Source organism: Erythrolamprus reginae, chromosome 1 (assembly GCF_031021105.1).
Source record: "Erythrolamprus reginae isolate rEryReg1 chromosome 1, rEryReg1.hap1, whole genome shotgun sequence".
Lineage (NCBI taxonomy): Eukaryota > Metazoa > Chordata > Lepidosauria > Squamata > Dipsadidae > Erythrolamprus > Erythrolamprus reginae.
This window is the reverse complement of record NC_091950.1, coordinates 358979834-359003010: the sequence shown is the minus strand read 5'-3', so window position 1 is coordinate 359003010 and position 23177 is coordinate 358979834. Positions and strand designations below refer to the sequence as shown.

At 37.0% G+C, this 23177-nt stretch overlaps 1 protein-coding gene across 2 annotated transcripts in view; it reads left to right on the top strand.

The window, feature by feature from the left end:
* CNIH3 (cornichon family AMPA receptor auxiliary protein 3) overlaps nucleotides 1–23177 on the top strand; it is a 72787-nt gene that overhangs the window by 32900 nt on the left and 16710 nt on the right. Inside the window, exons 2-3 of one of the 2 annotated variants that reach the window (XM_070741039.1) lie at nucleotides 2174–2242; nucleotides 5550–5597. In XM_070741039.1, coding sequence (XP_070597140.1) covers nucleotides 2174–2242; nucleotides 5550–5597 — 117 coding nt within the window. The remainder of the gene's footprint in view (nucleotides 1–2173; nucleotides 2243–5549; nucleotides 5598–23177) is intronic. The other variant, XM_070741050.1, reaches the window with a different exon arrangement.

Sequence of the window (23177 nt, the reverse complement as noted above, 5' to 3'; positions counted from 1 at the left end):
TGGGCTTTAGCATATAACAAAGAATATCCAGATGCCACTTTATACATTATATGCAGCAGATGTGTAATCAAGAAACTAACTGAACAGTGTTGACTATTGCACAAATAAGCCATTTCATTTAGGAAGAGGGATTCAACCAAAAGTGATGGTAAATAACAACATGTTCCTTGCAATATATTAAATTTCTTTTGTCATAGTCCAAGCTGATGATAATTGATCTATCTTTTCATTGCCCCCTTCCTATATGAGGAACACAGGAAATTGAAAACATTCTAGCAAGGGTTGAGAATAAAAGTAGGGAACATAAGCCTAATTGGCACTAATATTCCTGCCAAAATTTCTTCTGATGTCATTAAGCACCCTGCCACAGCTGACTTTTAATTGTTCTGGTTTTTTTAATTAAACAAACAAATCAGGTTTAGGCATATGGCAAACTAATGAATGAGTTTCCAACATCACTATTATTTCCATTAATGCCTACAGAGTTCACATAAATTTAACAGGAATTTTAAGAAAACCCCCCACATAATTGGCTACCTTCTGTGGACATTTCCTCTAATATTTCTCCTATTTCCTTTTTAAACAGGTCTTGTATTTCCTTTTTCTGTGGTTATTCAGTTTTCACTAAATGTTACTTTAACTTTTTTTTCTTTCAGATTCATTTTACCCCCCAAATCCTGTAATAATATAATTTGTCTGCACTCAGAACTACTTTTCTTTCTATCTTTCATTATTTTCCTCAGTTTTCTAGCATAACCAAACAATACAAGCATGTTTTACGATAATTTCCTATGTATATTCAAGACTTAAATACATTATTTCATACTCTCTTATACATTTTAGCCCTTTTACTCATAATTAAATCTACACCTTCACTTTCATACTTATACTAATCAACCCAGTTCCCCAAGATCATACCAACAGTTGAATTTGTTACCTCATTCTTCTTTTCTATTAGTTTTATAACTAATTAACTATAGCTAACAAACTGCCTCATGTATCCCAGCGGTCGGTTAGGTCCCACAGAGTCGGCCTTCTCCAGGTCCCGTCGGCCAGACAATGTCATCTGGCGAGACCTAGGGGGAGAGCCTTCTCTGTGGTGACCTCGGCCCTCTGGAACGAACTCTCCGGAGATACATACCGCCCCCTCCCTCCTGGTCTTTCGTAAAGCTCTGAAGACCCACCTCTGCTGGCGGGCCTGGGGGCCATGAGCGATGAGATTGTCTCCGGCCGATATTATGAATGATTGAATCTGATGAATGTGTATGTCTGTATATGGAGTTTTAAACAATTTTAGCAATTTATATCAGTCTTTTAAAGTAAATTAGATTTCTTTTATATATTGTATTTATAATATTGTACACCACCATGAGTCATTGTGATAAGGCCGGTATAGAAATCTAATAAATAAATAAATAAAATCAATAAATAATATAACCATTTTTCTATCACACATTGTATGCGTTAATTCATGTTGTTTACTGTTACACCTCTTGAAGTCTTACATATGTCATAGCTGTGCTAGACTGCCAGTTGGCACATCCTCATTGCCCATCACGGCTATAGTCAGTTGAGGCTTTGTATGCAATTTTTAGTTAGATTAAGAAAATATAGATTATATTATCAGACTTAGTTATAATGATGCCACATAAAGATTAGTAAATAGGAGGGCCACATAGCAATCAGTTTCAATACATTTTGGCCAATAAACTACACGTACAACCCAAGTTTTACCTCAGATATTTATACAAATTATATAGAAAAGAGGTTAAGGCCTAGAAGTTAAATGCAGGATTCTAATACATGCTCAGGATTAAAATCATTTTGCATTGGGGATAAAAAAAAAATAAGATGCGGTTCTGAATATTAACCAATGTTTGCAAGCACTAGAGTATTAGCATACACTAAATTATTATCGATATCATAATAAATAATAAAACCAATATAAAACATGTGTGTCTATTTTATATTGGTTTATTTGATATTGATTCTAGTTTATATATATATATATATGTATTTATGTTTATTTTTAAGATTTTAATGGCTAAAATAGGTTTTTCAGACAGTAACACCGTGAACTGCCTTGAAGAATTTTCACCACAGCAGGAAAAAAATAATTGTTAAAAGCACAAATTTGAAAGTGGCATAATGATTTGAATTTTGATTTTTGTAGATAATTGCATTTGATGAGTTAAAGACAGACTTCAAGAGTCCTATAGACCAGTGCAACCCAACACATGCGGTAAGTAATTTAATTAAAATTATATTTTGAAATGTAGTGTCAAATGTAATATTATGATTTTCAATAAGCATTGAAAAATACCATTCCTGGTGCTTTCACGGACAGACCCTTATAGTTTTCTTGGCAACCATATGCAAGCTGATTGCCGTTGTTTTTGACCTCCCTGTCCAAACCCTCTATAAATGACTTTGATTTTAATATGTAAATATAGTGAGCCTGGTCTTGGCACAATTACTTCTGATTTGGAAATGAAAGTTCTTGCAATAAAACCCCATAAACTGAAAGCTGATTCATGCAATCTATAATTGGCTACGGTATTTGAGGTGGTTGCATGCTGCAGCTAAATGCTCTGTAATTCTTTTCAGAAAGACATACTTTCTATAGAAGCGATATAAATAAACATAATTTATAGGTGTACTTCTCAAGGAGAATTTGTGGCCCCACTGTCTTCATTAGACTCTGAGGAAAAGCTCAATCAATCAATAAATCTTTAGAAAGGATTCCTTTGAGGGGGTCAAATATAACCACAGGATGAACTAGATGCAATTATTTAATACTAAGGTCTTATTTCCTGAATGTTGAATGTTCACAAATGGCTAACAATATAAAAATAAAAATTAAAACTTGATAAAAACAAGGAAAAGTAATATTGCAAGAGAGTAACAAACATAATAGTATTATAATAATAATGTAATGTTAGATAGGCATGCCTAAAGAAATGTATGTTAACTAACCTTCTAAATGCAAAGAGATATAATAATATCTGCACACAGTTCCATAACTTTGAAATGATGGGGAACCTTGGTATTTTTTCAAAGGTTACTAATAGCAGTCCAAGGCATATACTGATAGTCTGCAGCTATGGATTGACAGCAATTAACAATCTGGCATAAAATTCAAGAAGTTGGAAACAGCTCAAGGGATCAGGAGTGATTTTTGATTAGAGCAGGAAGCAAATACAATAAATAGGCAAAGAATGCAGATGGCAGTGTCTCAGGTTCAGGATAATACAAGCCTTGTAAGTTCTTAAATCTCTTCTGGAACTTCCAGGGGAAGACTTAAATCATCCATATTCTGTTTTTAAGCGATCATTGTTTCCTAGGATTCATGGAATTATATTTTATTTAAATTGTACTGCTCAAGACAGGATCAGGTGCCATAGTTTGCCTTTGGACTGTTTGACATAGTTGGAGTATAAAATCACTAGATGAAATTAGTGTCTTTTAATGTGGGATGTAGGACTGCTGGTGGCACAGTGGCTAGAATGCATTATTTCAGGCTGTTCTCAGTCTGGAGTTTGATCTTCACACGCTCAAGGTTGACTCAGGCTTTCTTTACTGATTGGAAAGGATCCGAATAATCCACTTCCTCCAAGGCCCTTTGAAGCTGTTGCACAACCACCCTCAAGAAAGGGAAGAGACACACTGGACAGAAATTGTCTAGTATAGCGGGATGAGATCCAATGATGGTTTCTTGTTGAGGGGTGAACCAAGGCCTTCCTAACAGATAAAGGACAACTCTTTCACTCAAAGTAGACTCAACCCATTCACACAACACCTCCCAGGTCACTTTGACAAACAAGGCAAGGTATGGATCTAAAAAGCAGATGGCACAGTTTGCAGTACTGAGGAATCTGTCCACTTCCTCAGGTCTAATAAGTTGCAAGATGACCAGGTAAGACTTCTCCCTGGGCATCTTCTCATCATATATACTTTTTTATCCTGACATGTGAGCACATATTGTATAGCGTGCGCTAGATGAAGAGAGAAAAGGGAAAATGTGAGGCTAAGCCTTCCCACAGTTTTGCATGCAATTGGGAATCTGTCTTCCTCACTGTATTTAAATAATTTAATGGCAAACGAGTGAGGTTTGTAAATTGCCTTTCGATGATCATTATCTTCCCCCTTTCTCCCAATTTTGTTTTCATTGATGGACAGCAGCTCTCAAATATTTCAGATATAGATCTTTATTAAAGCTGTGTGAAGCACCACAATCTGGGTTCTTTGGAAAGCTCGTGCAGCTGGTTATCTTTATATTTGTGTACATATGCTGACTAGGCTTTCTCTGGAATTGCCAGTGAAATGAAGCAGCTGCACATGCATTCACACATGTTGACAGCCAGGGAAAAGGAGCTGAACAAGCCTTCCAAATGACATGCCTGCTGTAACATTTTGAGGATGGTGGGGCCTTGCAATTTCTGGTGTGCTTAGCAAAGCACTCTATTTCAAATGCTTTGTGCAGTCCCAACGTTTAGTCATCTAGCCGCTGGGTTTTTTTAAACTCAAGTTGCCACAGATCACATTTAGATCTAAAACAGGGAAGCAAGTGATCTGATTTGAAACTTTCCTCTTAGGTTACAGGACTGTAACAGAATGTAAATTGGTAACCCCATCCAGAGATATGGCCCTGCAGTTTGCTATGTAACATTTGCACAAATTATGTGATGGGAAAACAATTCTGTGAAACCTTAGCCCCAAGGTGATCCAGTTTAAGATGTAATCGACAGTAGATCTTGTATGTTTAAGTCTTATATTTACAATTAACTGTAATATCCACTCTGCTATTTCTAGAAGAGTACTCACAATTCAAGTTTCTGCTGATCTCTCATTTAGCCAACTGTATTGTACATCCTAAGGAAGCATTTTTTCCCCTTTAGAAAACATTTTCACCTTTAAACTGCAATAAAAGTTTAACTACTTCAAGGCAGCATGAAAAATACTTGCTGATCATGCAAGAATAATGGTTGTTACTTTGAGAAAATAAGGTGGGACTTTCACAGTATAAGGAGAAAGTATAAGACAAAGCAAAAAGTGTGCCTGCACAAAACACACACTTTGTTTCTGTCTCTTAATGTTCTTTAGTACCACCATGTGTTCCTCTCTTCCATAGTTCATCTACTCTGGGGCAGCAAGCTCATCTTATATATCATCAAACTATAAGATCCTTATTTTATCCCTTGCATGAATTTCCAGGAATCAGTTGCTAACTTTAAAGATGCAGTAAAATATTTATAATTATCCAATCACTGCTAAACTATGGTTTCTAATATGCTGGGAGTTGCAGTTCAGATTTGGGAATAACTTCAGTTGCCTGGGCAAAAGTGAAAACATTTGATATAATTGAAATACGTTTAGATTATCTCAGTAGATAACTAAGGCAGTACCATGCAAATTATAGCAGAGGCTAGTATATTATAGACTTTCTTCTGAGATCAGGTAAAATATATGTTGATCTACACAATTTGTTCAATTTTAGGTCTCTTAAATTGTATAGTTTCACTCCATCTTTTCCCACTTTCCTTCAACAGCGAGAGCGGTTGAGAAACATTGAACGGATCTGCTTTCTTCTGAGAAAGGTAAAAGTTATCCCAGATTGATTTTATTGAAGGGAAGCAAGCCATCATGTTCTTTTAAACAGCAATAAATTCTCCTTTTTAATTAAAAAAATATTTTAATTATTTTAAAAAATGAATACAAATCGAAAGTATAAAAATAGAAGGTACAGAAAGAAAAAGAAAATAGAAAATAAAGAAAAACATAAAATTATAGTAGAGAAAAATTAAAGAAATATATAAACGTCTTCCCTTCATCACAATAAATAGTAGAAACAATTTTTAACTTAGTGCCTTCTCTTAAAGTACAACAGATGATCTATTCTTTTCATATCACATCTCTCATCTGTAAACTAATCCTTAAAACCTTACCATCTCAGCAAATGATGTCAGCAAAAGTCCATTAAAATTATCACAGATAACAACAGATCTATCTTAACCTTGATCAAATAATCCACCTTTATAATCCTTCCTTTTATTTTTAACAATCTTCATCTTTAGTTCCTTCCAATAATGTTCTAAATTTTATGCCATTCCGTTTTTCTTTGTCCCATCTCACAAAATTCTTCAAAGCTTCATCAACCCTTTTTTGTAGACCCAATATGGGAAGATTATCCAGGTCATTCCCCTGGTTTGTTATTTATGTATCCCTTTTACTTATTAAAGAAACAGCTGGTTTCTTTTTTATTGTACTTTTGAAATTAACTTCTGGGTCCATTGTTCAAAAATACCCTTCAGTAAGTTGAATGTTAAAATAATTTGTTCCATTGTGTATTCATAAGTAAAATTTAAATGTTCTTTTCTTCTCTAGTTCCTTGAGTGTCCAACCTTCAAGGACTCAGACTTTTTTTTAAGAATTCAAAATAAAAAAATATTTTACCATAGGAAGGATTCTTATATTTAATTTCAAAATCTTATTTCAAATTTATCTGGAACCCCTAGTCTGCTGTAATTTTTAAAATCAAAGTTTTGTTCACCATTGCTGTTTATTCCAGAATATTTTTTTAAAAAGTCTTTGAACTTTTATTTAAATCTTCTTTTATTAAGAAATGAAAGAAATTTACCCGGTATTGTGAAATTTGTTGATCCAAAAGTCCTAATAGCTGAAAAGCAATTAAGCAATTTCTGAAAATGATTAGAAAAGGAAATATGTAAATCCATTGCCCTTCAAAGTTCCAATTATGGATTAAACAGGATAGCTATTCCCATATCTTTGAGAGTATTAAACCCACTGAAGACTGTTGTCTTCTGATTTTCTTATAAGGATCAGCTTTGAGAAGAACATGGATTGGATTGTCCATTTCTTCTTGTAAGAACTGGTTTCATTACTGGCTCTTCGTTCTACCCTTTTAATAGAGCTAACTTCAGTTTGCCATTTCTTCCCTAGAAGTCAATAACAATGCATTCTCAATGACCATTCATTCTAACTGACTATTTTCCAGAGAAGGTTATAAATGGTAAAGAAAAAATTGACAGTTTGATGAACTTTGTAAAAAAGGAATGGAATTACAACTGACTTCCATTCAGTCTCCACACACACACACACACAAGACCCTGAACTTTTGAGAACATCATTTTGTAAAGACAATTTATAACTTTTAGAAGCATAATTGGTGTCTAGCATCTATCTTTATCTTTCTGTACTTAGACCTATGATTGGTCTAATGATCCTAAATTGGGATATGATAAAATGAATTTATATATATATTTTAATTGTATAATGAAGCTGAATTTGGAAGCTGAGTAATTTTATTTCTTACGAAATAAAGGGTTGTTGCAAGGAGACATGCTTCCTTTTCCCTTCGTAATTTAAGTGGCTGAGTGGTAAATGGCCTTCTTTTCTTCTGTAGTGTAATATCCATTTTTCTGTGTGGTTTTTTCATGTAGCAATTTTATATAACTGCAATGAAAAACAGTGTAAGAATGCTCTTTCCTTTCATACCTGTTGAAAATCATTTGCATTCATTTTTACATAGTGCTTGAACAGGCTGGACACACTTGGCCTACATGCCAAATTTCTAATAATGAATTGATAAAAAATTTGAAGAGATTGAAGGAAACATTGTATATATAACACACATACAAATTACAAATCAGACTGGGTTTTTTAAAATCCCTGATTGTTTTTTTCTTATTCCCATGTGTGCTATCATGTATGTATGCTTGCAAATATTTTCTTGTACCACAAAACACATCCTTTCTTCAGATTTTATTTGTCCTAAAGAATTGTTGAAAAGAAATGGTAAAAATTTGGGTAAATAAACACAGCCATAAGTGTTTTTATATTTTTATTATGTATGTGGGGTCTATTTTCTTTTCATTGTACCTCCTCCTTTTGCTTGTTAAAAAATTAGAGAAGAAAGAAATGACAAAGGACAACACTCATATGAGTTTTATAAATCAAGACAACTACTATAAGGCAGAAAAAAATGCAAAAGACTTTTAGTGCTTTGCCCCAACTGAGATTTTGCCTTGGGCACAGAACACTCTCCTTATGCCCCATTATGGATTTAATTATTGTTACTTGTGGAAGGATTTATTCGATTGCTTTTGAGATACTCTGTTCTCTGCCTGGGTGGTTTGAAGAGGCTAAGATGCCCTGGTTGAGTGGATGCTTACAGGATGGGTTCTGGATCTTTTTGATTGCCTGTGGCAATCAAAAAATAGCTTCTGCACTTCCAAATGGTGGAGCCCATGGAAACACCTACAGAACTGGCTTTGTGACATCATCGCCGAACTACTAATGGTTCTAAAGAGCCGGTTAGAACCAGTGGGAACCCACCTCTGATGCTTTACCTTCATTATAAAAAATGGCAGACTCATATTAAATCAGTAAAGATTCTACCCATGTTCGTATCTTTGGGTTTTAGGATATGCCTCTCAGCTTTAATTTCATAATTAGACAGCTGTATACAAATATGCTCAACATTTTTATATCTATTTAATCAATACAGTAAGTTCTTGTTGGAGTCATATAATATGCTTGATAATCTTTACAATTCTGTTCAAAATGTAGTCTTCTACACTTCTTTATTATTGAAGAAGTGTATTTTCATAGTGGCTTGTATTCCAAGATCCAATACCTAGAATTTTACATTAGGCTTCAAGCTGCTTCTTGTCCTTGTAGGTGGTATCACCAATCACCTTAATATTGAGATGAAGTCAAAAGCTCTTCTAAAAATAATATAACTGTTATTTGCTTAGCCACCTTTTGGTTTTAAGCTGTGACCCAATTTTTATAAAGCTAGCAACAGTCGGTTATCATTTTATTAATATATGCGCAAGGCATGGCGATGTCTTGCTGACATCAGCCTTTAATTTCTTTCAAGTCTAAATATCTTCACTTACAGCAGAAATGGCAGCTCTTGGCTAAAACAGACTAAAACTGTAGAAACAACAGACTGAAAGGAATAAAGAATAGCATATATTTCATAAACTCATTGGTTAATGCAGCTTGTCTTTGCTGATAAGCTGCTTTTTAGTGGAGTTTTTTGCTTTGGGAAGAAAAGAAAACAGGATAATTCAAGAAGCAATTGAATGGGATTGTTTTTGCCTACTTAGCAATTATGAGGCATTCATGGTTTGGTAGCAGAGCTTTGGGGAGCAATTAGAACACAGTGCTAATAAAACAAAAATTAGGACATGTGCTGCTTTTAACAACTCCTGAAGATATCTGACCTCATTATAATAGGGCTCCTCATGCCACCTCTGGTAGTCAGATATTTGTGTGCCTTCTTTTTTAAATGTCTGCCTGTGTCTGTTTGTCTGTCTGTCTGTCTAGCTAGCTAGCTAGCTACCTTCTTACCTCCCTCCCTCCCTGCCTATCTACCTGCAGTATCTTTCATAATCACAAGACTTTAACATAGCTATTTTTCCTTTCCCTGACTCAAGACATTATAGATTTTGTAAGGATCTTGGAGATCTTCTAATCTAGACCGATGGTGAACCTTTTTTTCTTCGAGTGCTGAAAATACGTGTGCATGTGATTTCTATTTTTAACCTGAGCTACAAATATTCTCCTTTTTCACTTGAGAACTCCAATATTGCTAATTTACTTAAGTGTTCTAGGGCTTTCTTAATTGATTTTATCCAAGTGAGGTAAGATTAAGCAGGTCTATTCAGAAATCAACATCTGTAGAATTTAATTTATTTTTATTTTGTCAAGTACGTATTGGTAGTTTACAAAGATATAACAATGTTTATATACAATACATGATACTAGTGAGAAAGAGACATTAGGACAGGGGACGGTAGGCACACTGTTGCACTTACGCAGTTTTGCTAGTTTTAAATATATTTAAGATTGGGATTTATTTATCTGTAAAACCAGCCCTGTCTGAGAGTCTGCGAGAAAGTAACAAATTTACAGACAAAACTGAAAATATGTGAAATATCCAAAATTAAAAGCAAAACCCTCGCTTAGGCTGTGTTACCCAAAACCAATCCAAAGGCAGAAACTTTCTATTCTTCCCATGGAAAACAGTTGTGTGGACTAGTATTTAATCAATTATCTGAAGTTCTCATCCACATTTAATTACTTAATTACTACAACTATTAAAAATAATATTTTAATCTATAGTGAATACATTTACTCTTGTATGAAGAATTGCTTGCTTTTATAGACATGAGCATTAACTCTAAGCAATGATTATAGTTCTGCTTTGATTAGTCATCCTGTTCTAAAAATAGAATTTGCAACAAAATACTCTGCAATGTTCCTGCTTGGGTGTAGGAGATGACCAGGCTGAGCCTGAGGAAGGGGTCAAACACATCATTGGTCATGAGTCCACAAGAGAGCTAAGTCAGTCCACCTTGAATTCCTTATCTACCACCAAATTGCTTTGATGTTAGTAGTTCAGATTCTTGTAGAGCACTTCAACTTGCAATAAATCTATATCCATTTGAACTATCTGGACCTCCTGATTTCTCTGGTGCTTCATGTTGGGTTTCCTATAATCATTTCCCATGAGAGAGATTGTATATAATTAATTCAAATTTTTTTAAAAAAATTCACGTGGATTCTTAGTCCACTTATAACTTGGTTCCACAGGACCATCGGGTGAGCATGGGTGCAACTTCATTTGCATGAGTATCAGGCTTGTGCCTTCGCTGCTTGCACAAATGGAGCTTCGCCCACTCGCCACTGTTCATGCAGGTGGAGATGCCTAACACTTCTGTGGTCTGGTTCTGAATGGGTCATGCCCAATAGTGGGCCGCTGCCCAATTTTGGGGGACCTTTGCTGTAAAATGTGTTGACTCAAAGGCTCCTAACAACTGAAAAGCAATTAACAAGTAATTTCCAAAAGTGAACAGAAAAGGAAATATGTGAACTTAGTTTCCCCTTAAAGGCACTGACTGATTTGAGCAAGGTGGATATTCCCTTATTTCTCAGAGCTCTAAACTCACCAGAGATACTGTCTTGCAGCCTTCTCACGAGAAGCTGGTGTTAGGAGAACTTGTGGGTGATTTCAAGCCCTCTCCTTTTTCATAGAGGAATTGCTGAAGAGCAACAATTTACTTGAGATAGGCTGCAGTGCAGGTAGTCCTCAACTTGTGATCACATTTTGAGCCAGAATTTTCATCATAAGTCATTGTGGTTGTAAATTGAGTTGGATCCAAATTTATGACAACTTTTATGACAGTGGTTAAATAAAACTAGCTTCCTTAATGGGCATTTTTGCTTTTTACCCCACTGAAAATTGGCAAAGAAGGTAGCAAACAATGATCACATGATTGCAGAATGCTGCATCAATTGTAAATGCAAACTTGTTGCCAAATTGAGATCAGGTGATCATAATGATTGTGTGTTTGTGTTTGTGTGAGAGAGGGGCGAGGGATGGAGAGGGTTTATTTTATTTATATATTTATTAGATTTGTATGCCACCCCTCTCCGTAGACTCGGGGTGGCTCACAACAACAATAAAACAATGTATAACAAATCTAATAATTCAAAAGTCACTAAAAAACCCTTATTAAAAAGCAAAAACATACACACAAACATACATGCATAAACTGTATAGCCCGGGGGAGATGTCTCAATTCTCCCATGTCTGACGGCAGAGGTGGGTTTTAAGGAGTTTACGAAAGGCAAGGAGGGTGGTGGCATTCTAATCTCTGGGGGGAGCTGGTTCCAGAGGGTCGGGGCCGCCACAGAGAAGGCTCTTCCCCTGGGTCCCACCAAACAACATTGTTTAGTCGACGGGACCCGGAGAAGGCCAACTCTGTGGGACCTAACTGGTCGCTGGGATTCTTGCAGCAGAAGGCGGTCCCAGAGATATTCTGGTCCGATGCCATGAAGGGCTTTATAGGTCATAACCAACACTTTGAATTGTGACCGGAAAATGATCGGCAACCAATGCTGCGGAGTGTTGGTGTGACATGGGCATATTTAGGGAAGCCCATGATTGCTCTCGCAGCTGCATTCTGCACGATCTGAAGTTTCCAAACACTCTTCAAAGGTATCCCCATGTAGAGAGCGTTACAGTAGTCGAGCCTCGAGGTGATGAGGGCATGAGTGACTGTGAGCACCGGTCCAAATAGGGTTATAAAGTATATAAGGTTATAAATTACTCAGGTATGTCATAACTTTGAACTATCATTAAATGAACCGTCTTGAGGACTCTGTGAAACAGAATCTTACAAGCCTGGCTGTGTTTTCCCAGGTTTTATACCAGAGAGTTGCTGGGATAACTGAATCTCTTTTTCATTCTCTCCCACCTGCCTGGGCTTAATGCATGCTTCCTCTGCTCCTGATATTTTCCTAAAGCTTCTGGCTGCTTTCTTCAAGGTCATCTCCATGGTTCCCTAGAGCTTTGTTAATTTCTGGGTGATTCTCTACCTTCCCCTAGAAAAGTATGTTGGGTGTTGTTGTTTTTTTTACTGCACAGGGATTAGTATCAGGATAGTGTCATTAGCATAGTGCAGATTATTAAGGTTTCTTCCTCCAATTTTAAAACTACAGGACCAGAATTTCTGTTAGTAAACAACACAGTTGTAATATTATGTCATATGATCAGATAGTTCAGCAATGGCAATCCTCACAGCCTCTATTGTTGTCATAAGTGTTTTTAAAAGGAAAGTGAACACAAGAACAAGGGGACACAATCTGAAGTTAGTTGGGGGAAAGATCAAAAGCAACATGAGAAAATATTATTTTACTGAAAGAGTAGTAGATCCTTGGAACAAACTTCCAGCAGACGTTGTAGATAAATCCACAGTAACTGAATTTAAGCATGCCTGGGATAAACATAGATCCATCCTAAGATAAAATACAGAAAATAGTATAAGGGCAGACTAGATGGACCAGGAGGTCTTTTTCTGCCGTCAGACTTCTATGTTTCTATGTTTCTATGTTTCTATAAAACAAGTACTGCAGATCATTAAATGAGGACCTCGTGTGACTGTGACATAGGAAGAGGCTCTGAAACCATGTCCTAACTAAGTAGGCTGATACACAAGAACTACGGGGGGGGGGGGGGCGCATGAGAACTATAAATGAGTCCATACTTAATAAGCTATGGAGTATGGGTGGATGTGCTGATGGCAAAGATGCGTACTATAGATTATGGGCAGGTGGGTGCTACAGGGGATGAGGTTCCCATTTTGCCTAGGCTGCTTGAGAGAAAAAGCAGGAAGAGCGATAGCAACTTGTGGGAGCAACTTGCAATCTCTTGCCAGTTTCCCCCTTGGCTTTGCTTGTGGGAGGCTGACAGGAAATGTCACAAAAGGCATTCAAGTGACACACACACACACACTACAACCATTGTAATTGCAAGATGGTTGCCAAGTGCCTGAATCTGACAATCATGGGATTGCAAGGATATTGCAGTCACCACAACTTTGAGCACTGCTTGTAAGGTCTTTTCATTCAGCACCAACATAACTTTAATTTGTTGCTAAATGAATGGTTGTAACCCAAGGATTACCTACACACCCATCTTCTCCTTCCAATCAAGCTTCCCTTAGTATACTACAGCATATAGCATAAAACCCACCTCTGCAGTCAGGCATGGGGGAAATGAGACATCTCCCCTTGCCTATGTAGTTTTATGTATGGAATGTTTGTGTATATGTTTTTATATAAGGGGTTTTTTAGGTTTTTAATGTAAAATTGTTATTTTAGACTTAATATTAGATTTGTCATTGTATACTGTTTTATCACTGCTGTGAGCCGCCCTGAGTCTGCGGACAGGGGCGGCATACAAATCTAATAAATAAATAAATAAATAGATAGATAGATAGATAGATAGATAGATAGATAGATAATAAATAAATAAATTAATACATAAATAAATAAATAAAATAAAATAAAATAAAATAAAATAAAATAAAATAAGAAGAAGTTGTGATCATCCATGTATTCTGTCCAACCTCTTCCTCATTTGCTCAGCTATGCAATAGCTCCTTAGAACAGTGTTTCCCAACTTTGGCAACTTGAAGATATTTGGACTTCAACTCCCAGAATTCCCCAGCCAGCGAATGCTGGCTGGGGAATTCTGGGAGTTGAAGTCCAAATATCTTCAAGTTGCCAAGGTTGGGAAACACTGCCTTAGAAGGATCACCTACCTGACTATTGAAAGGCTGCTTCATGGTGGGTAGGGTTAAGATGAGGTTCCCTTTTCCTGTTAGCAAACTTACTTTGCTGTAAGAACAAATTATGTTATTTGTGCATGATTTCATGGGAGACATAAGGCATTAAAGTTTAAACTGAGCAAAGGCCGTTGCATAGTGTTTACAATTTCTACATAATAACAATTCTAGTTTATTTATGAACAAGTTAAAAAGCATTAGTACAGATGCCTGTTTTGCAAAAATAGTGTATTACTTTCATTCCCTGCTATCTGTTTTTTAACCAATTGCAGTAATGCTTGGTTAAAGAGTGAAGAGATATTTTCTGGTGAAAATGACTGCCAAACTTTTAAAATATATTTTTAGTAAGAAAATTTGTCAAAAGCTTTTGAAAGGACAAATAAGCAGGGTTCTATCGATTGTGCATTAGCTGCATGTGATTTCTAACTCAAAATTCAAGTTGATATAATTATATCTCCATATTTTCCTCTCCTCTTTGTAGAGAGGTACTTTTAAAGATGAAACAAAGGCCAGATTTAAGGATGCTAGGCATATATGGCTGAGTTCATTTGGTTTTCTTCTAGTATCATTTTGATAAAATCTTGAATTGTCACCCAGTAGCAAGTAAGGACATGTGAAACTGTGGCAGTAGAAAGATGTATTTTGACAATTTTACTTACCACAGCATGGGAGACATTCTTAGTTTGATAAATTCTGACAAAAGACATAATGAAAATAGAAAAACTGCTTTCTGTAGGGCTTTTCAATTGACATTGTTGAGTAAGAGAAATGGAGTTTGTGAAGTTTGCCTGCTCTCATCATAGTCCAAATATGAGATTCATGGTTTTCAGTTCGTCCTCTTTTCATATTTGAACCTTCCTTCTAAGACAATAGTGAATCTGTCTTTTTGTGATAGGAAAAAAAACCTATTGATGCCTTCTCCAACAGGAGTTGTACCAAAAATTTAATCCAAGAGGCAACCAAAGGTTAATTACTAAGTAGTATTTATAAAAACTGCAGTGACCTTTCAGATGTTTGCTCATTTTATACTTTAATAGCTTAAAACTCCTATCAAATAATGCATTAATACCAACATTTGTTTTTGCAGCAAAGGAAAATATGTGCTCATTTTCAAAATAAAAGTCATTTATGATTAACTATGCAAGTCTTGTAACAATTCTCAGAGAAAAGGAACTTTGAAAAAACTTTGTTATATAGAAGGTTTTTTTTTCCTGTGACAAAAAATGAAATGTACCTTGTGCCACTTAAAGACAAATTTTGATTGATTGAGTGAAGTATTTAGTAACTCAGGTGGGGTACAATTCTAATACTTTTAATCTTAAATTTAAAAAGTTTCCTTTATTTTCTGTTTTGTTTGCCAACCACTCCATTAAGATGTGCTGCTGAACAAAGCAGTGACATAGCTGCTTATTCCTATTGTCCAATATCCTGGAAGATAATAGCCATTGTTTGCAATGTAATTTCATAACAATGTATTTTTCAAGACTGTTCTTGGAAAGAAAGGTGTGAGTTACTTATCCAACCTCCTTGAAAGTCCTCCAAAACTTTTACAACAATGTTGATTTGTTTACAGCACGAAAACTGCTTTGGTTGCGTTGATGGATGATCTCTGGCGGGCCTGGGACAGGGGTTTATCCTCTGTCCTGGTGCTTCTTGACCTCTCAGCGGCTTTCGATACCATCAACCATGTTATCCTTCTGCACCGGCTGGAGGGGTTGGGAGTGGGAGGCACTGTTTGTTTGTTTGTTTGTTTTGTCCAATACACAATACATATAGAAGAGAATAGACATGAGGTAATATATATAAAGAAAAATATAAAATAGAGGAGAAGATATATGAAAGGAAGAAAATATATATGATATATGAGATAAAGGAAAGACAATTGGACAAGGGATAAAAGGCACACTGGTGCAGTTATGTACGCCCCTTACTGACCTCTTAGGAACCTGGAGAGGTCAATTGTGGATAGTCTAAGGGAGAAATGTTGGGGGTTAGGGGTTGACACTATTGAGTCTGGTAATGAGTTCCACGCTTCGACAACTCGATTGTTAAAGTCATATTTTTTACAATCAAGTTTGTAGCAGTTAATATTAAGTTTGAATCTGTTGCATGCTCTTGTGTTGTTGCGGTAGAAGCTGAAGTAGTTGTGGGAAATACTTAAATCGTGTTTTAGGTGTCGTAGTTCTAAGCTTTCTAGACCCAGGATTGTTAGTCTATTTTCGTAGGGTAGTTTATATATGAGGTTAGGATTCTTTTTGCCGATGGGGAGGGTAGAGCATTTGTTGGTTGATATTTGAAGTTGCCAGGGGTTAGACCGATCTGAGACTAAGTCGAGGTCTTTTTGGAGAGTAAATGTGTTGTCCGTGGTGTTCAAAAGTTTTTACATTGTCGGCAAAAAGAACACAGTTGCTTGTGATATGATCGCAAAGGTCGTTGATGTAGAGAATGAAAAGAGTAGGACCTAGTACGCTGCCCTGTCCTTCAGTGGTTCTCCTCCTACCTCTCCAGTTGGTCACAGTCAGTGTTAGTGGGGGGTCAGAGGTCAATTTTTAGGTTACTCCCTTGTGGGGTGCCTCAGGGGTCGGTCCTCTCCCCCCTGCTATTCAATATCTACATGAAACCGCTGGGTGAGATCATCCAGGGGCATGGGGTGAGGTATCATCAGTATGCCGATGATACCCAGCTGTACATCTCCACCCCATGTCCAGTCAACGAAGCAGTGGAAGTGATGTGCCGGTGCCTGGAGGCTGTTAGGGTCTGGATGGGTGTCAACAGACTCAAACTCAACCCTGATAAGACGGAATGGCTGTGGGTTTTACTTCCCAGGGACAATTCCATTTGTCCGTCCATAACCCTGGGGGGGGGGATTACATTAGAGAACCATCTTTCAGCTGTGGCGAGGGAGGCATTTGCCCAGGTTCGCCTGGTGCACCAGTTGTGGCCCTATCTGGACCAGGAGTCACTGCTCACAGTCACTCATGCCCTCATCACCTCGAGGTTCGACTACTGTAATGCTCTCTACATGGGGCTACCTCTGAAGAATGTTCGGAAACTTCAGATCATGCAGAATGCAGCTGCGAGAGCAATCATGGGCTTTTCCAAATATGCCCATGTTACACCAACACTCCACAGTCTGCATTGGTTGCCGATCAGTTTTTAGTCACAATTCAAAGTGTTGGTCATCACCTATAAAGCCCTTCATGGTACCAGACTAGGGTATCTACGAGACCGCCTTCTGCCGCACGAATCCCAGCGACCAGTTAGGTCCCACAGAGTTGGCCTTCTCCGGGTCCCATCGACTAAACAATGTCGTCTAGCGGGTCCTTCTCTGTGGCGACCCTGACCCTCTGGAACCAGCTCCCCCCAGAGATTAGAATTGCCCCCACCTACCTTGCCTTTCGTAAACTCCTTAAAACCCACCTCTGCCGTCAGGCAAGGGGGAATTGAGACATCTCTCCCGGGCCTATACAGTTTATGCATGAGTATGTTTGTGTGTATGTTTTTGCTTTTTAATAAGGGGTTTTTAGTGACTTTTGAATTATTAGATTTGTTATACATTGTTTTATTGTTGTTGTGAGCCGCCACGAGTCTACGGAGAGGGGCGGCATACAAACCTAATAAATAATAATAATAATAATAATAATAACAACAACAACAACAACTTCAGAAATACAGTACTTTCTCCCTAAACTTTCAGTAATACTAAAAAGCTACATCAGTTTACTCTGGTAGAGCAAGACTACTTAACATGTATTTCTGAATATTTGTGTAAACTCCTGCTTCCTAGAATAGACCACACATATATTGTGTGCTGCTCTTCCATTTGTATTATGAAGTACTATTTAAACAGGAATAATGTGATTTATAAGAGATTGACCGTAGCTGAAGGTTTAATCAGTGATAGGCAAGAGCAATTTAGTCAGGAGTATAATGTCATTTCTAAGCTGACAGAATTTAGGTTTTGAGCAGGGAAACCAGTAGCAGGGGACTTTTTTTCAGAAATATAAACAGCTACTTAAGAAGATAGCTACTACACCCCTTTCCCTATTGGGAAAGAACCTTCAAAGATAAAGATAATCTTTGAGCAGGTTTTTCCAGCATATTTGTCCTAGTTATTTTATAGACCATTGAGTCATAAATTCAGGCTTTAATGTGCACTTCCATACCAACAATAACAACAGCAACAGCAGCATTAAAATCAATCCAGTGTAGTTGAATATCATCAGAGGGTTTTTTTTCCCTTGACTCTTTTATCAAACCCCTAAATGTCCCATAATACTCAGAATAACACAGAGACTATTTTTGTGATAGATAAGTTTATATATATGTATATATTTAAAGGAGGGTAGTGGGAGGCAAGAAGGAAAGGTCCTAGATGAGGTATTAAATAGAACACCTCCCTAGAGTATTGCGGATCCAGGTGTGAGACCCAAATCCTACTAGCAAGACTCTTTCTTAATGATGGCCCAGAAAACATCATTTCTTTTCTCCCTACTCATAACCCCTCCTCCCTTTCTGAGTGCACATGTTGTTGCTTGGATTCACTTGCCCTAGAAATAGCTTGAGAACATTCACAGTAAGCTTTTTCTCTGTGTACTTTACAGCTAGAGGACCAGCAGAAATGTTTTTAAAAAGTGAGTTTGAAAGGTGTTTATTATTTTTTTTAATGCTGCTTAGGGAAGACAACAAATGTTCGGTAAACAACAGAACTTGGAGATGTTACCTATAAAATCTGATATGTGTGCTGTTTTATAAAATTATCTTATTTCATCATTCTTTAGAAATACACTTGTGTGTTATCTGGGGATATTTTCCTAATTTTGGAGTTAGCATCTAAATAATCCTTATCAAAAGAGGAATGTGGAACAGAGAGATATAAGCTTGAATAATATACTGCTCAAAAAAATAAAGTGAACACTCAAATAACACATCCTAGATCTGAATGAATGAAATATTCTCATTGAATATTTCATTTGCACAACTATTTCATTTGCACAACAGCATGTGAAATTGATTGTCAATCAGTCTTGCTTCCTAAGTGGACAGTTTGATTTCACATAAATTTAATTTACTTGGAGTTATATTCTGTTTTTTAACTGTTCCCTTTATTTTTTTGAGCAGTGTATAATGATAAAGAAAATAGTTGTGTATTATTGGTATATATATATGCAGTATCACCATTTCCTCTAATATGGATGAATTGAGGATATTTTATTAAAGACAATTGAACAATATTACCGATTTAAAAAAAAGTTTTTTGTTGGAATAATTAGGTAGTACTTATTTTTCATTCAAGGTGCATGGTTATATACTATTCAAGATGATTTTTCTCTTCAGGAAAACTATTATTTTCTGCTTAAATGAAAAGAAGCATTTTGGAAACTGATATGTGAAAACAAATTTTCTACTATTAAACAGTGCATAGGTAAGCTGCAACTAGGTCTAACTAATCATCAGTTGGGATGAACTTTATATTACTTGAAATGCTTCTAGTTTATATACGGTTCTGTGATTTTTGCATTTGAACTTTAACTACTACTTACGTTCTGCCAAGGTCTTGATTTTGTTCCATAATCTGACCTAAGTTTGTTCACATTGAAAATTCAATTTTAAGCGGTTCACTTTTTGCTGGTTATTGGAAATCCTTCCCTCCAGCATGAATAATTTATTTTCAGCCTATTTGGGGAAAAATGTCCTGCAGCTTGTCAGAGAAGAATGGAATATTTTGCTGCCTCTTTTGGGTGAGTCATTAGAACAGGTTTCTTCCCCCTTCTCCCTGGTTAAATGGATGGTGGCAGTGAAGAAGTGAAACAATTCATTCTTGAGAGACTTTGCTTTCAGATATTTCAGCAATAACAACTCCCCTGTGAAAAGCTGTACTGTATGCTTTTCTTACTTTCTTTAGGACAAACATTAATTCCAGTGTTAGAAGCATCATTTACTTTCTAAAATATGTCTGGCGGATTATGGTTCTTTTATCTTGAGAAACTTCCCAGTAAAGCTGCAAGAGATATGGACCATATTTAGCAGATCACGTGAACTCTCTATTGTGATATATAAATCATAGATTATAATCTTCCATCATATACAAATCATTTATTATGGCATAGTTAACAAACCCAAGTTAGCAAACTCATATATGAATCCTGCCAAGGTTTAATTATGGGCAATATGGAGTTTTACTAAGAAGAATTTTAGTCTTATCTGAAAGTATTTTCTACCCTCTCCAAAGGATCAGATGTGTGGTTAAGAAATGTTGTTGGATTTAGCATTGAAAGTACAGTTGCACAAAGCATCTTTTATCATCTTAGATTGATGAATGAGTTTGGGAGGGATTGCTTAGAGGTTTAGAACTGTTGAGTCTTAATTATGGACGAGATAGTGTAGTTTTGCTACAATTCTGGGCTCAGTGTTCCCAATTTGATTGTTACAACTTAAAAACAATCTGTAAACTAGATTTAAAATAGTGATGTAACAGGAGCAGGTTATGAACTTCTTTGGCCATCTTACTTATCTTTTGTTTTTAGCAGGGGTGAAATTCTAAATTTTCCCCTACCGGTTCTGTGGGTGTGGCTTGGTGGGCAGAGCAAGGGAAGGATATTGCAAAATCTCCATTCCCTCCCCACTCCTGGGGAAAGGATATTGCAAAAGGATATTGAGTCACCTTGAGAAGGGCAGCATAGAAATCAAATAAATAAATAAATAAAATCTCCGTTCCCACCCCACTCTGGAGCCAACCAGAGGTGGTATTTGCTGGTTCTCTGAACTATCAAAATTTCAGCTATCAGTTCTCCAGAACCTATCAGAACCTGCTGAATTTCACCCATAGTTTTTAGGTTCTTAGAGGTGTTTTGGTTATGTGCCAATTATAATATTTTATGTCACATGACTTTGTCCAGTGACTCAAGTAATTGTCAACTTTTAATGACCACATAAATAGGTTTTCTACATGATGAACTGCCCCTAACGTGGTCCTTTTAATCTTCCAACAATACACGCATCACTACTATGACGATCTATTTTGCCAGGGATCATCCCTTCTTCTCTTCCCTTCCACCTTTCCTATCATTAGAACCAACATTGTCTTGCTACCGGAACGGTATAGGATGCTGCAGGAGTAGCAAAAGTTGAGCTGCATGCATGCGTGCATGTCCCAGCGAGATTTTGCTTCTGTGCATGCACAGGAAGCAAAACCTTGCGAGGGGATGCGTACGCGAGATTTCGGAATTTTTTTCCTTCTTCACATGCGTGGAAGCAAAAAAAATGCCAAAATCTCTCTCACACACGCATCAATTTGGACAGGGAGTCACTGCTCACAGTCGCTCATGCCCTCATCACCTCGAGGTTCGATTTCTGCAACGCTCTCTACATGGGGCTACCTCTGAAAAGTGTTCGGAAACTTCATATCGTGCAGAACGCAGCCGCGAGAGCCATCGTGGGGCTTTCTAGATTCGCCCACGTTTCTGCAACACTCCGTGGCCTGCATTGGCTGCCGATCAGTTTCTGGTCACAATTCAAAGTGTTGGTTATGACCTTAAAGCCCTGCATGGCATTGGACCAGAGTACCTCCGGAACCGCCTGCTACCGCATGAATCCCAGCGACCGATAAGGTCCCACAGAGTTGGCCTTCTCCGGGTCCCGTCGAGCAAAAAATGTCGTTTGGCGGGCCCCAGGGGAAGAGCCTTCTCTGTGGCAGCCCCGGCCCTCTGGAATCAACTCCCCCCGGAGATTAGAACTGCCCCCACACTCCTTGTCTTTCGTAAATTACTCAAGCCCCATCTATACCGCCAGGCATGGGGGAGTTGAGACACCTTTCCCCCAGGCTTTTTTTTAAATCTATGTTTGGGTATATATATGTTGTTTGCTTTTTTAAATATGATAGGGTTTTATGTGCTGTTTAATATTAGATTTGTTTTCGCTGGAATATTGTTTTTATTATTGTTGTGAGCCGCCCCGAGTCTTCGGAGAGGGGCGGCATACAAATCTAATAAATTGAATTGAATTGAATCTCCTCACAATATTTTGCTTCCTGTGCAGTAGCAGCGGCAGGAGGAATCTGCCCCTGATTAGAACCAGTTCCAGAGAGCTAAGTCTCTGCATATTGGATGCAAAGAAGGATCATTTGAGCCTGGGTGTTTGTGCCTGAAGTGAGAACTCTGGGTTGATTTGTTCAGTGAACCATTTGTTTACTTTCTTGGTTGTCCATGATATTTAGAGGAGTCTTCTCCAATGCCAAGTTCAGAAGCATCCACATTTTTCCTGCATTGCTTCTTTAAGTCCAACTTTAACAGGTCTCGCCCTGGGGAGCCCTCTGTTCTCTCAGCCTTTCATAAAGCTTTGAAGACTTAATTTTCTCCCCAAGCGCTGGAATAAGATTGTATAATTGCACATTAGAAGATTGACCTGGCACAAGGTCTTTGTTGTTTTTCATCTTTCAATGCTTTAATCTATTTAGTTTTATAGTTTTAGTATTTTATATTTTTTTTATAAAAAATTTGATTGGTAGCCACTCGGATTTCATTGAAAGATAATATCCTACAGCTTGTCAGAGAAGAATGGAATATTTTTCTGCCTCTTTTTGGGTGAGTCATTACAACTGGTTTCTTCCCCCTTCTCCTGGTTAAATGGATGGTGGCAGTGAAGAAGTGAAACAATTCATTTATATGTATTGAAATATTACAATAATTGAGTATGTTACTAAATTCATTTTTAAAGCTCAGCATTCAAATATTTTACTGCTACCTTACTGTTTCATTAATATTTAAAACTTTGAGAGTCTTGGGCTCAAATTACATAAATGATGACTATTTTCTATATATCCCTACCTGGAATTTAAGACTATATTCTGAAGCTTTATTTTTAATGATTCCTGAATGAAGCTTAATATCTAGCTGACAGCAAGAAGGCAGTATCAAAATAAATGAATGAATAAAAAACTAATACCAAACAGCTGAGTAGACTTAATGTGAGTTACTAGCAAGAGATAGTGGAAATAAGCTGATAATCACCAACAGA